The 12,465-nt window shown below is 39.2% G+C and overlaps 1 protein-coding gene across 1 annotated transcript; it reads right to left on the bottom strand.

Moving 5' to 3' along the window:
- Nucleotides 1-3,018: 3,018 nt before the first annotated feature.
- On the bottom strand, nt 3,019-10,810 carry il10 (interleukin 10). Its single transcript, XM_070859448.1, has 5 exons — nt 10,625-10,810; nt 9,882-9,944; nt 8,432-8,584; nt 4,830-4,907; nt 3,019-4,739 (listed from the first exon to the last, which is right to left on the bottom strand). The coding sequence occupies exons 1-5, from the start codon at nt 10,778-10,780 to the stop codon at nt 4,650-4,652; spliced, it is 540 nt and encodes a 179-aa protein (XP_070715549.1). The 5' UTR covers nt 10,781-10,810; the 3' UTR covers nt 3,019-4,649.
- Nucleotides 10,811-12,465: the final 1,655 nt, after the last annotated feature.

Below are 12,465 nucleotides of genomic sequence, written 5' to 3'. Positions count from 1 at the left end.
CGTCTACCTTGTCCAACCCATTCATAATTTGAAAGACCTCTCTCTATCAGGTCTCTAAGTCTTCTCTTTTCTAAAGAAAAAAACCCCCAACCTGTTCAAACTTTCCTGTAATCTCTCAGTTCTGGTACCATCCTTGTAAGTCTTTTTTTCACTTTCTCCAGTGCTTCTGTCTTTTTTCATAGAATCTTAGAATAGTTACAGCACAGAAGGGGCCCATTGAGCCCGTGCTGGCTCTCTGCAAGAGCAATTCAGCTAGTCCCACCCCCGCCTCTCTGTTCACTGTACTTCCAAGCTTTGTGTCATCTGCACATTTTGAAATTGTGCCCTGCACTCCCAAGTCCAAATCATTAATATGTATCAAGAAAAGCAGTGGTCCTAGTACCGACCCCTGGGGAACACTACAGTAGACCTTCCTCCAGTCCAAAAAACAATCTTTCACAGCTACTCTCTGTTTCTTGTCACTTAGCTAATTTCATATCTACACTGCCACGGTCCCTTTTATTCCATGTATATAGTATGGAGACCAGAACTGTGCACAGTACTCCATGTTGTGTCCTTAGATGCTCTAACAATGACTCCACGAGGCAGTGTGTTATACTTGAACTGTAGTGACCTTAGTCCTTTATTAGTTAACTCCAGAGTGAGGATCACACCTAGTGGCCTGCCTTTTATACTAGGCCAGGCACACCTGTACAGGTAACCTACTAGTCTCCCACTGCTGTGCTCTCTGGTGGCATGCCTTGAGATAGTATAACAGTAGCCATGTAGAATACATGACACTCCAAGTGCGGCCTGACCAGTTTACAAGTTTAACATAACTTCACTACTTTGGAATTCTATACCCCTAGAAATCCCAGTGCTCTGTTAACATTTTAATTGTTTTGCTGACCTGCGATGCTGCTTTTAATTTGTTCACCTGTATCCCTCGACCCCATTCAGTTACTTATTTTCGAAGGTGTGGGTGATGTTTTTGTTTTTCCTACCAAACCTTCTGACTCAGAGGCGAGAGTGCTAACACTGAGCCATGGCTTCCATGAATGCCTTTCACCACCTGGAGAGTGGCAGGGACGGACTAACATCCAAAGTGCACAATGGAGCCGAATACTTTCAGGTTCCCACAAGTACAAGTTAGTACTATCACTGAGAATGTTTCTCAGTTCCACGAGTGCCCGTTAATCAAGAGGTCCCTCACTAGACTGTGGGTGTAAGCGATTTATAAAGATCTTATTGTACATGATAAAATGATTGCAGATATGCTTATAATTCTGTTCAACAGCCTGTTGCAAAATTTATAGTATTCAGCGTTCCTGGAATTTCCCTCTGTGAGTTTGTGCTGCAAATACAGTATTTGAAAATTGTAATTCGCAGGAGTATTATTAACAGCGACAAGATTAATTCAGATAAATTTATAATTGAACATTATTTGGTGCCTAAACTTTTTTAAAGTCCGTATTTAAAATATTAAACAATTTGCGTAACTTTTATATGTTTGTGCATTTAATTGGTGAAGACTGACAGCAAAACTTCAGCATAAATTCAGTGATTTCTGCTGGATGTCAGTTGGGCGCATTTGCTCACCCTCTCACGTCTGAATCTGAAGTCTGTGGGATCAAGTCCCACTGACTTGAGCACATCACCTGCGCCGGCACTTCAGTATGATACGAAGGGATTGTTGGAGTTGCTATCTTTCAGTTGAGATACTAAGCTGAGGTGCCGTCTGCTTGTTTATGTGGATGTAAAAGATCCCATTTGAGGGGAGATCTCTTGGTGTACAGGCCAATATGCCGTTCTCAAGCAACACCACCAAAACAGATCACTTGGTCAATTCTTTTATTTTCTGTTTGTTGGATCTTGCTTTATCAGAAGGTTGTGGGTTCAAATCCCACTCCGTGGACTTGAGCACGAAAATCTAGGTTGACACTCCAGCGCAGTGCTGAGGGAGCGCTGCACTGTCGGAGGTGCCGTCTTTCGGATGAGTCATTCAACCGAGGCCCTGTCTGCCCCCTCAGGTGGATGTAAAAGATCCCATGGCACTATTTCGAAGAAGAGCAGGGCAGTTATCCCTGGTGTCCTCAGAAGAATGAGAGGTGATCTTATCGAAACATATAAGCTTATGAGGGGGCTTGACAAGGTGGATGCAGCGAGGATGTTTCCCACTGATGGGGGAGACTAGAACTAGGGGGCATAATCTTAGAATAAGTGGCCACCCATTTAAAACTGAGATGAGGAGAAATTTCTTCTCTCAGATTGTTGTGAATCTGTGGAATTCGCTGCCTCGGAGAGCTGTGGAAGCTGGGACATTGAATAAATTTAAGACAGAAATAGTTTCTTAAACGATAAGGGAATAAGGGGTTATGGGGAGTGGGCAGGGAAGTGGACCTGAGTCCATGATTGGATCAGCCATGCTCGTATTAAATGGCGGAGCAGGCTCGAGGGGCCGTATGGCCTACTCCTGCTCCTATTTCTTATGTTATGTCCTGGCCAATATATATCCTTTAATCAACATAACAAATCCAGATTATCTGGTCATTATCAGATTGCTGTTTGTGGGAGCTTGCTGTGCGCAAATTGACTGCCGCATTTCCTACATTACAACAGTGACTACACTTCAAAAATAATTCATTGATTATAAGGCGTTTTGAGATATCCGGTGGTCATGATAGGCGCTATATAAATGCAAGTCTGTCTTTTTTCTTTTTTGTCTGTTATAACTGCCTATATAATTGATTGGCGAAAAGTTCTTTAGAACTGCAAGTTATTTCTTTCATATAGTAAGATACTGGTGCAGTGGGAGCTCCAATGGACAACCCAAGTGGGGTGAGGTCCTATCCTCATTCACATTTATGCACGATATTTGACCCAAATCATTGGTTAACCAATGATGTATATTCAGCAACATCATGTTTCTGTTGCTTTGTATTGTATTTTGCATCAAAGTAAAAGCTAAATAAGTGAAGAGAGATGAAATGTAAAGAACGCATCGAATGGTATTTATTCAAACAGGACAATTAAGTACATTTACAAGTTAGATTCACACACTACACATAACATGAGGTAAGTAGAGTGCATCAAAGAAGCAGGAACAATCAATGTTTTAACCCTTTGAACACAATGAGAGCATTTCCCCAAACGACAAGAATTTTTTTTTAACTTGATATAACGAATAATTTTCTGCAGCCCTATATTTTTCCCTAATCCTGTCTTCACAATATTCAGCAACTAATGAATTTGTGGGAACTTGTATTTCAGACACAGCCTGTTGTGAAAACCTTCAGAGATTCAATAGCTCAAAGGGCCAACGCGAATGCTACATTTTACTGTGAAACATATAACACTGTTATTTCATTAATTAACTTGAAAGTCACTTGACTCAGCTTGCAATATATATATATTATATATATGTATGCTTGTTAACAAATACATGCGCAAATTGTATCAACATTTACATAGACTGCATTCTCGACTTTGTGTACCTTCCTCCAATATCACGAACAACTCAATTGAAAATAATGAATAATTTATTTATTTGTAGCCCATGATTTTTACCCACTCTTCCCTATGCTGTGGAACTTTCTTTCACGTTAGCGCACAGATGTACGCGAGTGTGACAGTGATGTCAGACCTAATACGTAGCTTACTTCTTGATGCATTTATTAAGCAAAAGATTTTCCACTTCAAAAAAAAAGCCCCGTCTTTAAATGGTTAATACATTCATGTGTTGAAGTGTTCAAATGAGAGAGATTTTTTATCAACACTGACAGGGACCGAGACAAACATGTAGATATCTGAGGATGTAGTACACACAAGAGTTTTATACTTTAAACTAGCCTAAAAAATAGCTCCCAATACTGAGACAATATACTATAACTTATTATAAAGTACACACAAGTGCACATTCATTTGAACACAAATAGTATTCATATCAAGTTAATAAATAGTTGAATTAAATGTGGCTGTGCCAAATGCTATAAGCTCCTTTCAACTGGGTGTTATAGAATTACTGATACAGTAATGGATGGATATATGAAAATAACTTGAAATTAAAGTAATTAAAACTCCACATTACACTCTCATAAATAGTACAAAAATATTCTAATTAAAATATTTTAGCTATGTATCAAAATATACAGAACACTGAAAAATAAAATATAATTTACATTTAGATTGGGCAGTCTTGGTGAGATTTCTGCAGATACAAGGTGAGGGAAAACATCTTTAAAGCTAAGAAACTGTCCATGTCATTCTATTTTTGTGGATTTTCAGCACAGGCATTTTTGTGGTAAATTCATTCTGGGATAGCAAGTGTCAACTGAGCATAGAACCAGTACTTCTGCATGGGAAAGCAAGGCAAATCAGAGGACACATTTATGGCGGGACACTTCTGTGTAATCCTAGCAGCTGGTTACAGAGCGGGATAGCCTACCCACTCTCTCAACCGGATATAGTTGCTGGGAAAACCAAAAGACCATGATTTTTATTTTGAAAGGGGCAGCAAATGTTGGGAGCACCAAACATTGCAATTTCTCAATGATTTTATAAATTAAAAAAAATGCTTAAAACGCCAAGCATAAATATAAATATCACTTTAAATACTAGTGACTTTGTTAAATCAGGAAGTATTGGTTCCTTCAAGACAGTTCTGCTACTTTTCAATTCATTTTCATCTTTATATATTCCTGAAGCCAGTCAATAAAGATGTTGAGCTCTCCCATGGCTTTATATACACCTTTATCCTGCAACTGACAAGCACAATAACACAGCATTAGACAATGAAAATTCTTTTAACATCAGCTCTTCCATGATGTTTTGGAACAGAATCTCTGCCTTACCTTCTCATATGCTTTGTATATATTCTCGATATATGGGCTAGGTCTGCAGTTGCACTGGTCACAATTGAAGAACTTATGCTGAAAGACAAAAAATATCTAATTTTACTCAGGGGCTAACTGCTGTCCATCACAATTGTTGCAGTTGGAAATCATACATATTCCGATACCAAATTATAAGCATTGTTTTAACTCTGATCTAGTACGGTGTAGTTTGAGGGCTGTAAACAGTGAGAATACTAACTGAACTGCAATTGCTTTGAAACCATCATTAAATGGAAAGGGCAACACACAGAAAAATGTTCTGACGAAAGTTCATTGACCTGAAACGTTAACTCTGTTTCTCTCTCTACAAATGCTGCCAGACCTGCTGAGTAGTCCCAGCTTTTTCTGTTGATATCACAGAAAAAATTGTCAGGTAATAACAGCTAAAGATCTAATTAATAATTTTTTTTAAATTCTGCTGTGTAGTAATGCATCGTCTTGCTAGAATTGTTCAAGCATTTAAAATAAAATCTGCATCACTTTAATCTATTCAAGTTTCAGGATATCACAATGTGTATTACATAGTACAAGGAAAGTTTCGGCTCCTGCAACAATGACCATTTTGGACATAATTTTCCATACCTACATTGGAAAATGAAACACACCATTTAGGCTTCACTTATACGCCAATTATTGTTGGTGTCAAGTAGTTTCACTTTGCATGTATACAAAAATGGTGGTATAGATCCGGAGTCATGGCATGTCCTGACCCTGGAGTGCAGCCAAGCAAAAGTCCCCGGCTCTGGAGTCCATTCAGGCCCTGACTCGGGATTTACAATGCAACATCTCAGCCAACACTACAGTGTAAATACAGCCTTAGAGATCAGAGCAGATTAAGTAATGTCCTATATGAGTGTAGGCAACTGCTGGGGCAGATATTACAGGGTGGGCAAGGGCATACTCTGAAAACAACAAAAATAATCCCATTCAATGCATAAGTATCAAATCACATTTGAAGGGAAGCAGCAGCTGTGAACTGTTGCTGAGATGCAGAATCTGGATAAATGCATTTTTGTCCTTTATATTCAGAGAAAATAAAGAATGTTAATTTTTCAGAGATGCTCAGACATCAAAAGTCAATTTGCGAAGCAGTATTAAAAAGGATAGGAGCCGAGGACTAAACATTGTGTGTTCATCTTTCCAATGTTGGTCGCCATTGCTTTGTCTGATCAGATGGAGTCACATGAGTTGCAGTTAACAAAATAACTAGGTCAGTGCTTCTTTTTTTCATTTAAAGTCTTCAATTTGCAACTGGTGCTGTCCCACTGAAAATTTGCATTCTTTATTCTCACATAGACGTTTGCAAGTATGCTCTAGTTGCCTGGCTATCTGGTTAACGGTTTTCACAGCAACTATGGTGGTATATTCATTTTACGTCTGCCTTTGTTTCATTCTGAATTGGTGCAAATTTTGGGTCTGGCGTTTCTTTTGTGAAACTCTTCAAAAGACATAACGTTCAAGAGAGAAAAGCTACACATGTTGACCTAACCCTGTACCAGAGGTGAACGAATGCCTTAACTTCTGCAAATTAATTCCAACAGGAAAAGACAAGTCCTGTTGTTTATCCGGTGTGAATTAACTTTAAGATAAACCACATTTCCCTGTACAAACAGGGCATGAAAAAATGTCACTTTCAGAACGTGTTGGTTAGATTGCTTCAGAAGTTTTTCTTTGTCACTGAAGTGTTCATGTGTCACTTAAAGGGCAGACATTCAGTATTGGGTTTGCAACAAATTGCAACATAGCCTGCTTTTGTAATTATATGCAACTTTACGATTTATGCTGAGTTTCCAAGATTTTAAGTTGCTGGAAGGAGCTTTCTGAATCCGAAAACTTTGTGGAGAGGTTAATTACCATTTCCCCAGATCCTCTTCTAAATCAATCCTCTCATTTCCCCGCCTTGTTTCAAAGGGGCAGGAGGGTTTGTGCACCAAGGGACTGACAGAGTGATGACCTCTCTTCTTGTTCCCCATTCTGCCTCAGGAGTGGAGAACTGGGAGAGGAACACACAGCCTGAAGGAAATCACGCTGGTTTAATTTAATTTTGAATGCACCTTTATCTGGATAAATATATCTATTTTGCTTTGCTTTCTGCTTAAAAAGGGACAAAAGTCCAACTGTACAAATCAGGAATTCATACACTCTATGGTTAATTTAATGTTAAGATGAGTAAATTGTAGAAATTCTTATGAGATTGGTAGTTAGGTCAGAGATGAATTAGTAGGAAAACAATGTATGCTTCCTCAAGACATCCCAAATGCTCTGTCGCCGATGGACTACTTTTGAAGTGCAGTCACTGTTGTTATGTAGGCCAATGCAAACAACACAATCCCATGAGCAGTAACTGAATAAATGACCATGGCCTAGAAATTTGGGTGTGCCCCATTTGGGGGCGGTTAAACTCGCGAGGCACAAGACTTTGGGGAGAAATTGCTCCTCTTCCTTTCTGGGGCGGTAGCAGGGCGGATGCCTCAGGAGCAGGGTGCATGGCTCAGCAGTGCTATGCACTGGGCCGCGTAGCGCTGCTGCATAGGAGAGGCTCTTCTCTGAATGAAAGGGGCCGCTAACAGGAAGCACAAATTATCACAGTTTCTCCCCCCCCCCCCCATAATCTGCTTTCTGGCAGTGTCAGTTGAGGAGGAGGAAGAGGTGTTGGCCAAGACACCAGCAGAACTTACTGCTGTTCTTCAAATAATGCCGTGGGATCTTTTATGTCTATGAGGCCTCCATTTAATGTCTTATCTGAAAGATGGTATCTGAGGTGATGGCCTAATTTATGAGCTCAAGTTCATGGTGGGTTTATCCTCCCAACCTTCTTTTTGAGAGGTGTCATTGCTATTAACTGACAGATGAATTACAGAAATGTGTTGGTTTTTGGGCACTATGGGGTATATATGGTACTATGGTAATCTGGCAGTGCAGATTGTATGCTGTTTACAGAACCCACCTGATTTTCATTCCATTAATTTCAAGGGGAGAGTGCAAATACTTGATGAAAATCAGAGGGGGTGGGGGTGCACGTATTTGTAATTCATCCACTGTTATTTCAAATTAGAAAATATACATAAGGAATTTAGTTGCATCTATGGAAAAACAACTGATGTCCCAAGCAGCCTGCCCCACAGAAGGGAGCGTCGAGGTGGAAACGCAGGTTATTTGTATTCGCGACAGGGCAAAATGCATCTGGTGGCAGAAGTGTAGTTTGTCACTTCGTTTTTCACGAATATTGCTGAAACAGGTGCAGGATCGTTCTTTGCATGATTTAAATTGGGCTAACACTGCTTTAAGATTGCCGGCAGGGACGCCTGAAACAGCGACGGCCATGCCAGCGACGTAGATCGGACGCAGGACTTCGTGTCCAGAAATTGGGATATGTTATTCCCGTTTTACACTTGGAAACCGGGTGCAGCAGATACCAGTAGCCCCTCCTCCCCAATATTCTCCGACATTTTGATGATGTACTTTTAGCCAGAATAAATATTCCAAACAACGACACTCCCTGTTAATTTAAGAGCAAGAATAGTTATAGTGTAAGGATAAAGGCAAAATCTAGTACTTACACAATTATGTACATTCTCTTTCAGCTCAGACAGTGTGTTCCCAATTTTACTGATGTTGCTATTGATGTTTCTGTGCTGGGTCTTGGCTGCTGGGATTACATCCCTGAGGTAGAAATTCAGCATTTCCTTCAAAAACTGACATCCTTCTCGGCCCTAAATTTTAAGAAGTCGCCGTTATTTCCTTGCAATGAGTCATTGTGCAAATAGGAAATTACATTTCTGTCACTAAGTTAGAACAATGTCACAGTCTATAACGAGTTTAGAAATTATGCATTTACAAAATTCTCACTTTGGAGAACAATATCCTTAAGCATAAGCCTAATAAGAACAGGGCACTTTTTTCTAGTTTAGTGTTAAATTATTTCATTTTCTTTTTTTGTTGATCTAATTTTAAAATTCGTTCTTTCTTCCCTCACTGTTCCGCCATATGCCAACTGAGAGGACTAACAGACAGACAGCTTATTCCCAAGGCACTGCCCCTCTGATGACCAGTAGGAAGTGGCTTGCTTGCTTATCTTCCCCGTGCGGAAATGTTATGTCTGTTAGGTATGCACCTGCGAGTATGCTCACAGGTTTGTTGAATTGTGAGTGGCTTAGCCAGTCTCGATGTTCACAAGACTCAATAAAACCCCAGGCAGTTGGGTTTAGGGGATCCACGATGGTGCATGCGGTTGTGAGCCTAGTGGATGAACTAGTAATGTGTAGTGTGATTGTTAAACCTTTGTTAATAAACCAACCAGTTCTTAATAGCAATGTGTTTCTATGAATGCTTAAGCAAAGAACCCATGAAGCAAATATATTGCAGTCACCACTGGGCTGTCTCTGATGCCAGCACTGGCATATTGGACGCATTGTTCTGGCTGGGGTTATAATGAATAAAATATGTACATGCATCTATTGGTAAAGTATTTAAACGACAGATGACTCCTCCATTTGGAGTGAGCGACGGTATCTACAGAAAAAAATCAGTGAGTTTCATGTCGCTGATTTGTTTCATTGTGGCAGCTGCGGAGTGGGAGTCACCTATTGTGTTTGGACACTGATATGTACAGGATTGTGATTGCTGCCAGCTAGGCTATTTATGTTCCATATCAGTCCACTTGATTCCTATCCCTCGGGCATGAGCTTTCTCTACATGCTGTTTATTTTCCGATTGTTCACGTACAAAACATAACATTCTCTGTGACTCAGCCCTTCTCACGTGACACACAAATCAATGCAATGAAATGAGCAGTAGTAATGAATAGCTTATCTTGACACATTACATCTGGTATAGCAACCCCTTTACATAGTGTCACTGCCATTATTACCATTATCCAAAGCACAGGAGCCTAGCTACAAGTACAGCAGCACAAGGGTTTCCCCAGCAGTGAAACTTTGCCAACAAGCTCCATTCATATCCAGCTTTTATAGTTTATATATTAATCTATTCATTTTCAACTTTTCTCACCTTGAATCCATGGTGAAGTCTGCCTCTCAGCAGTGTTATCTGAAAATTGTCATCTTTATTTTGCTACAAAAAGCAACAAATACAAATTACTAAATGCAGAATTGTTTCCAGAGAGCAAATGCAACAGACTAATTAGACCAAAGTCAATCTCCAGCAATGTACTGCCAGATACTTATTACTGTAAAGACCCATTTTGTTGTTGACATCGTCCCTGATAGTGTCTCGTTTGAGGCATTTTTTAAATCTTGAGTAACTGCAGTCAGAGGGTTCTGTTGCATTTAAAATATGCCATCCCTGGGATAACACATTTTGGATTGCTGTCATCCACATATCTATCATTTATCTGCAACAATCCTTATCTTATTTTCCATATTGGACATTATAAAATAGAATGGAATAAATCTACACATTAAATCTTTTCAATAGCAATATTATCTCAATAAAAATACAACTGACATCAAAGTACAATTAACTGATATTCAACAGTTTCAATGTAATTATTATTGTTGCACTTTGAATTTTCATCTTCAAATCTAATTTAAATTATTTTGTGTCCTACAATACTATTTGGGATGAATTTGCATGAAAAGCAAACTAAAGAGCTCTGAATATTCCTTGTCACAGACATGTCAGTGAGAGAACTGATTCCTAGACTTTAATTGTTATGGACTTGACCTGTCATTTACAAAGAATTAATTGTTCTCCATAGCTGCACAAAATACATGTTATTTTTTTATACTTACAAAGTAGGTCTTTATTTTCCTGTATGAGGTTCTGAGTTCTTTGAGATGAGCAGGGAACACAGCATAGCTGAAGCAGAGGCTGTCCAACTGCTCTTGTCTGCAGTAGCAATACTGAATACTAATCAGTGTATACAGTGTAACAGTGACACACTTCATCGTTTCTGTCTGGTTGGCAGTGCACTACAGTTGATGTGCACTAGGGCGTATAGCATTCTTACCTTGATTCTTTCTTTATATATTTCCTTCGTGACCACTATTGGGTTCTTACTTCCTATTGAAATTTCCTGTTGGTTATGTATTAGTTGAGGTTATTGTCAAATTTCTAAATGTCACAAAACCTTCCCGGCAGTTGAAGTTTCCATTGACCCCTTATGTATATTAATCATTGTGAAATTTAATGGCAGAATTTTGTTATATTTCAGACTGTATTTTTTTCCCTGTCAAACTAACATTCGGCACTTTTTGTAGTTAACTAACACTTCTAGTGCAATTAACATTTTGTTTCCTAAGTATTTTTCTACAAACCTCAATTCCCATTTCTTGTCTGCAAACATTTCTATTCAGTTCGATAGCATTTTAGCAAGTTTGTTTTGTGCCAGTGTAGACTAGAATTACAATACGGGCTACACTTCAAAAGGTATTAAATTGGCTGTAAAGCGCTTTGAGATGTCCAGTGGTTGTGAAAGGTGCTATATAAATGCAAATCTTTGCTCTGCCATAATTATTGAGTGTTTTTATAGTACCAGTGTTACCTCGATGAATGCACATGGAGGCTGTTTCAGAATATCTTATAGCAATGATAGAATTCCACCCCTTCTGCCTTTTCCTATATTGAGGTGCATTGCATTGCTAAAGGTAGTTTTACACTGTAAATTAGATCGCAAACCAATGTGTGGTTTACATTAATCCTGCTTCATACAAACATTTAAGAGTTTCTGGCAAATATATGGTTTGAAGTGAAAATTGTTGAATGTATTTTATCCTAAGTTCACATGACATGGTTTGAATTGTGGAGCAGCATATCACTCGGCGTCATTAGCAACCAGAATTGAGAAAGTCGACTTAACAATTGGGGAAAATCACACAAAATAAGGGAACATTAGATTTTGACTCTCTTCTTCACCCTTCTTTGTAATTTGATTTCCTGGTCTCCTCTTTGAAATCTAATGAAAAGAAAGAAAGAAGAAAGAAAGACTTTCATTCATATAGCGCCGTTCACAACTTCAGGATGTACCAAAGTGCTTTACAGCCAATGAAGTACTTTTAAAGTGTAGTCACTGTTGTAATGTAGGAAACGCGGCAGCCAATTTGCACACAGCAAGCTCCCACAAACAGCAATGTGATGATGACCAGATAATCTGTTTTTAATTATGCTGATTGGTTGATTGGGGGATAAATATTGGCCAGGACACTGGGGATAACTCCCCTGCTCTTCTTCAAAATAGTGCCATGGGATTTTTTGCGTCCACCAGACAGATCAGAAGGGACCTCGGTTTAACGTCTCATCTGAAAGATGGCACCTCCGGCAGTGCAGTGCTCCCTCAGTACTGCACTGGAGTATCAGCCTAGATTTTTGTGCTCTGGAGTGGCGAAACTCCCTAATCTTACAAACTGAATCTGTCAAGTAGCGTCTCTGAACTATGACACATCTTAGAATGTGGAACAATCATGATATGTCTGGACCACTGGCACATCTGGACACCCTTGATTGAGAGATGTCCTATACACTTAAAAAAAAAGTAACTTGATTAAAGATACTCTAGCACAAAACCACCAATGGCCAACTTTACGAATCATAGAAAAAGTAACCTGAAGGTACCATTCATCATCACTTATTTCTT

The sequence above is a fragment of the Pristiophorus japonicus genome, chromosome 17, assembly GCF_044704955.1.
Source record: "Pristiophorus japonicus isolate sPriJap1 chromosome 17, sPriJap1.hap1, whole genome shotgun sequence".
NCBI lineage: Eukaryota > Metazoa > Chordata > Chondrichthyes > Pristiophoridae > Pristiophorus > Pristiophorus japonicus.
Note: the sequence above shows the minus strand (reverse complement) of the source record. Positions and strands in the feature narration are given on the sequence as shown.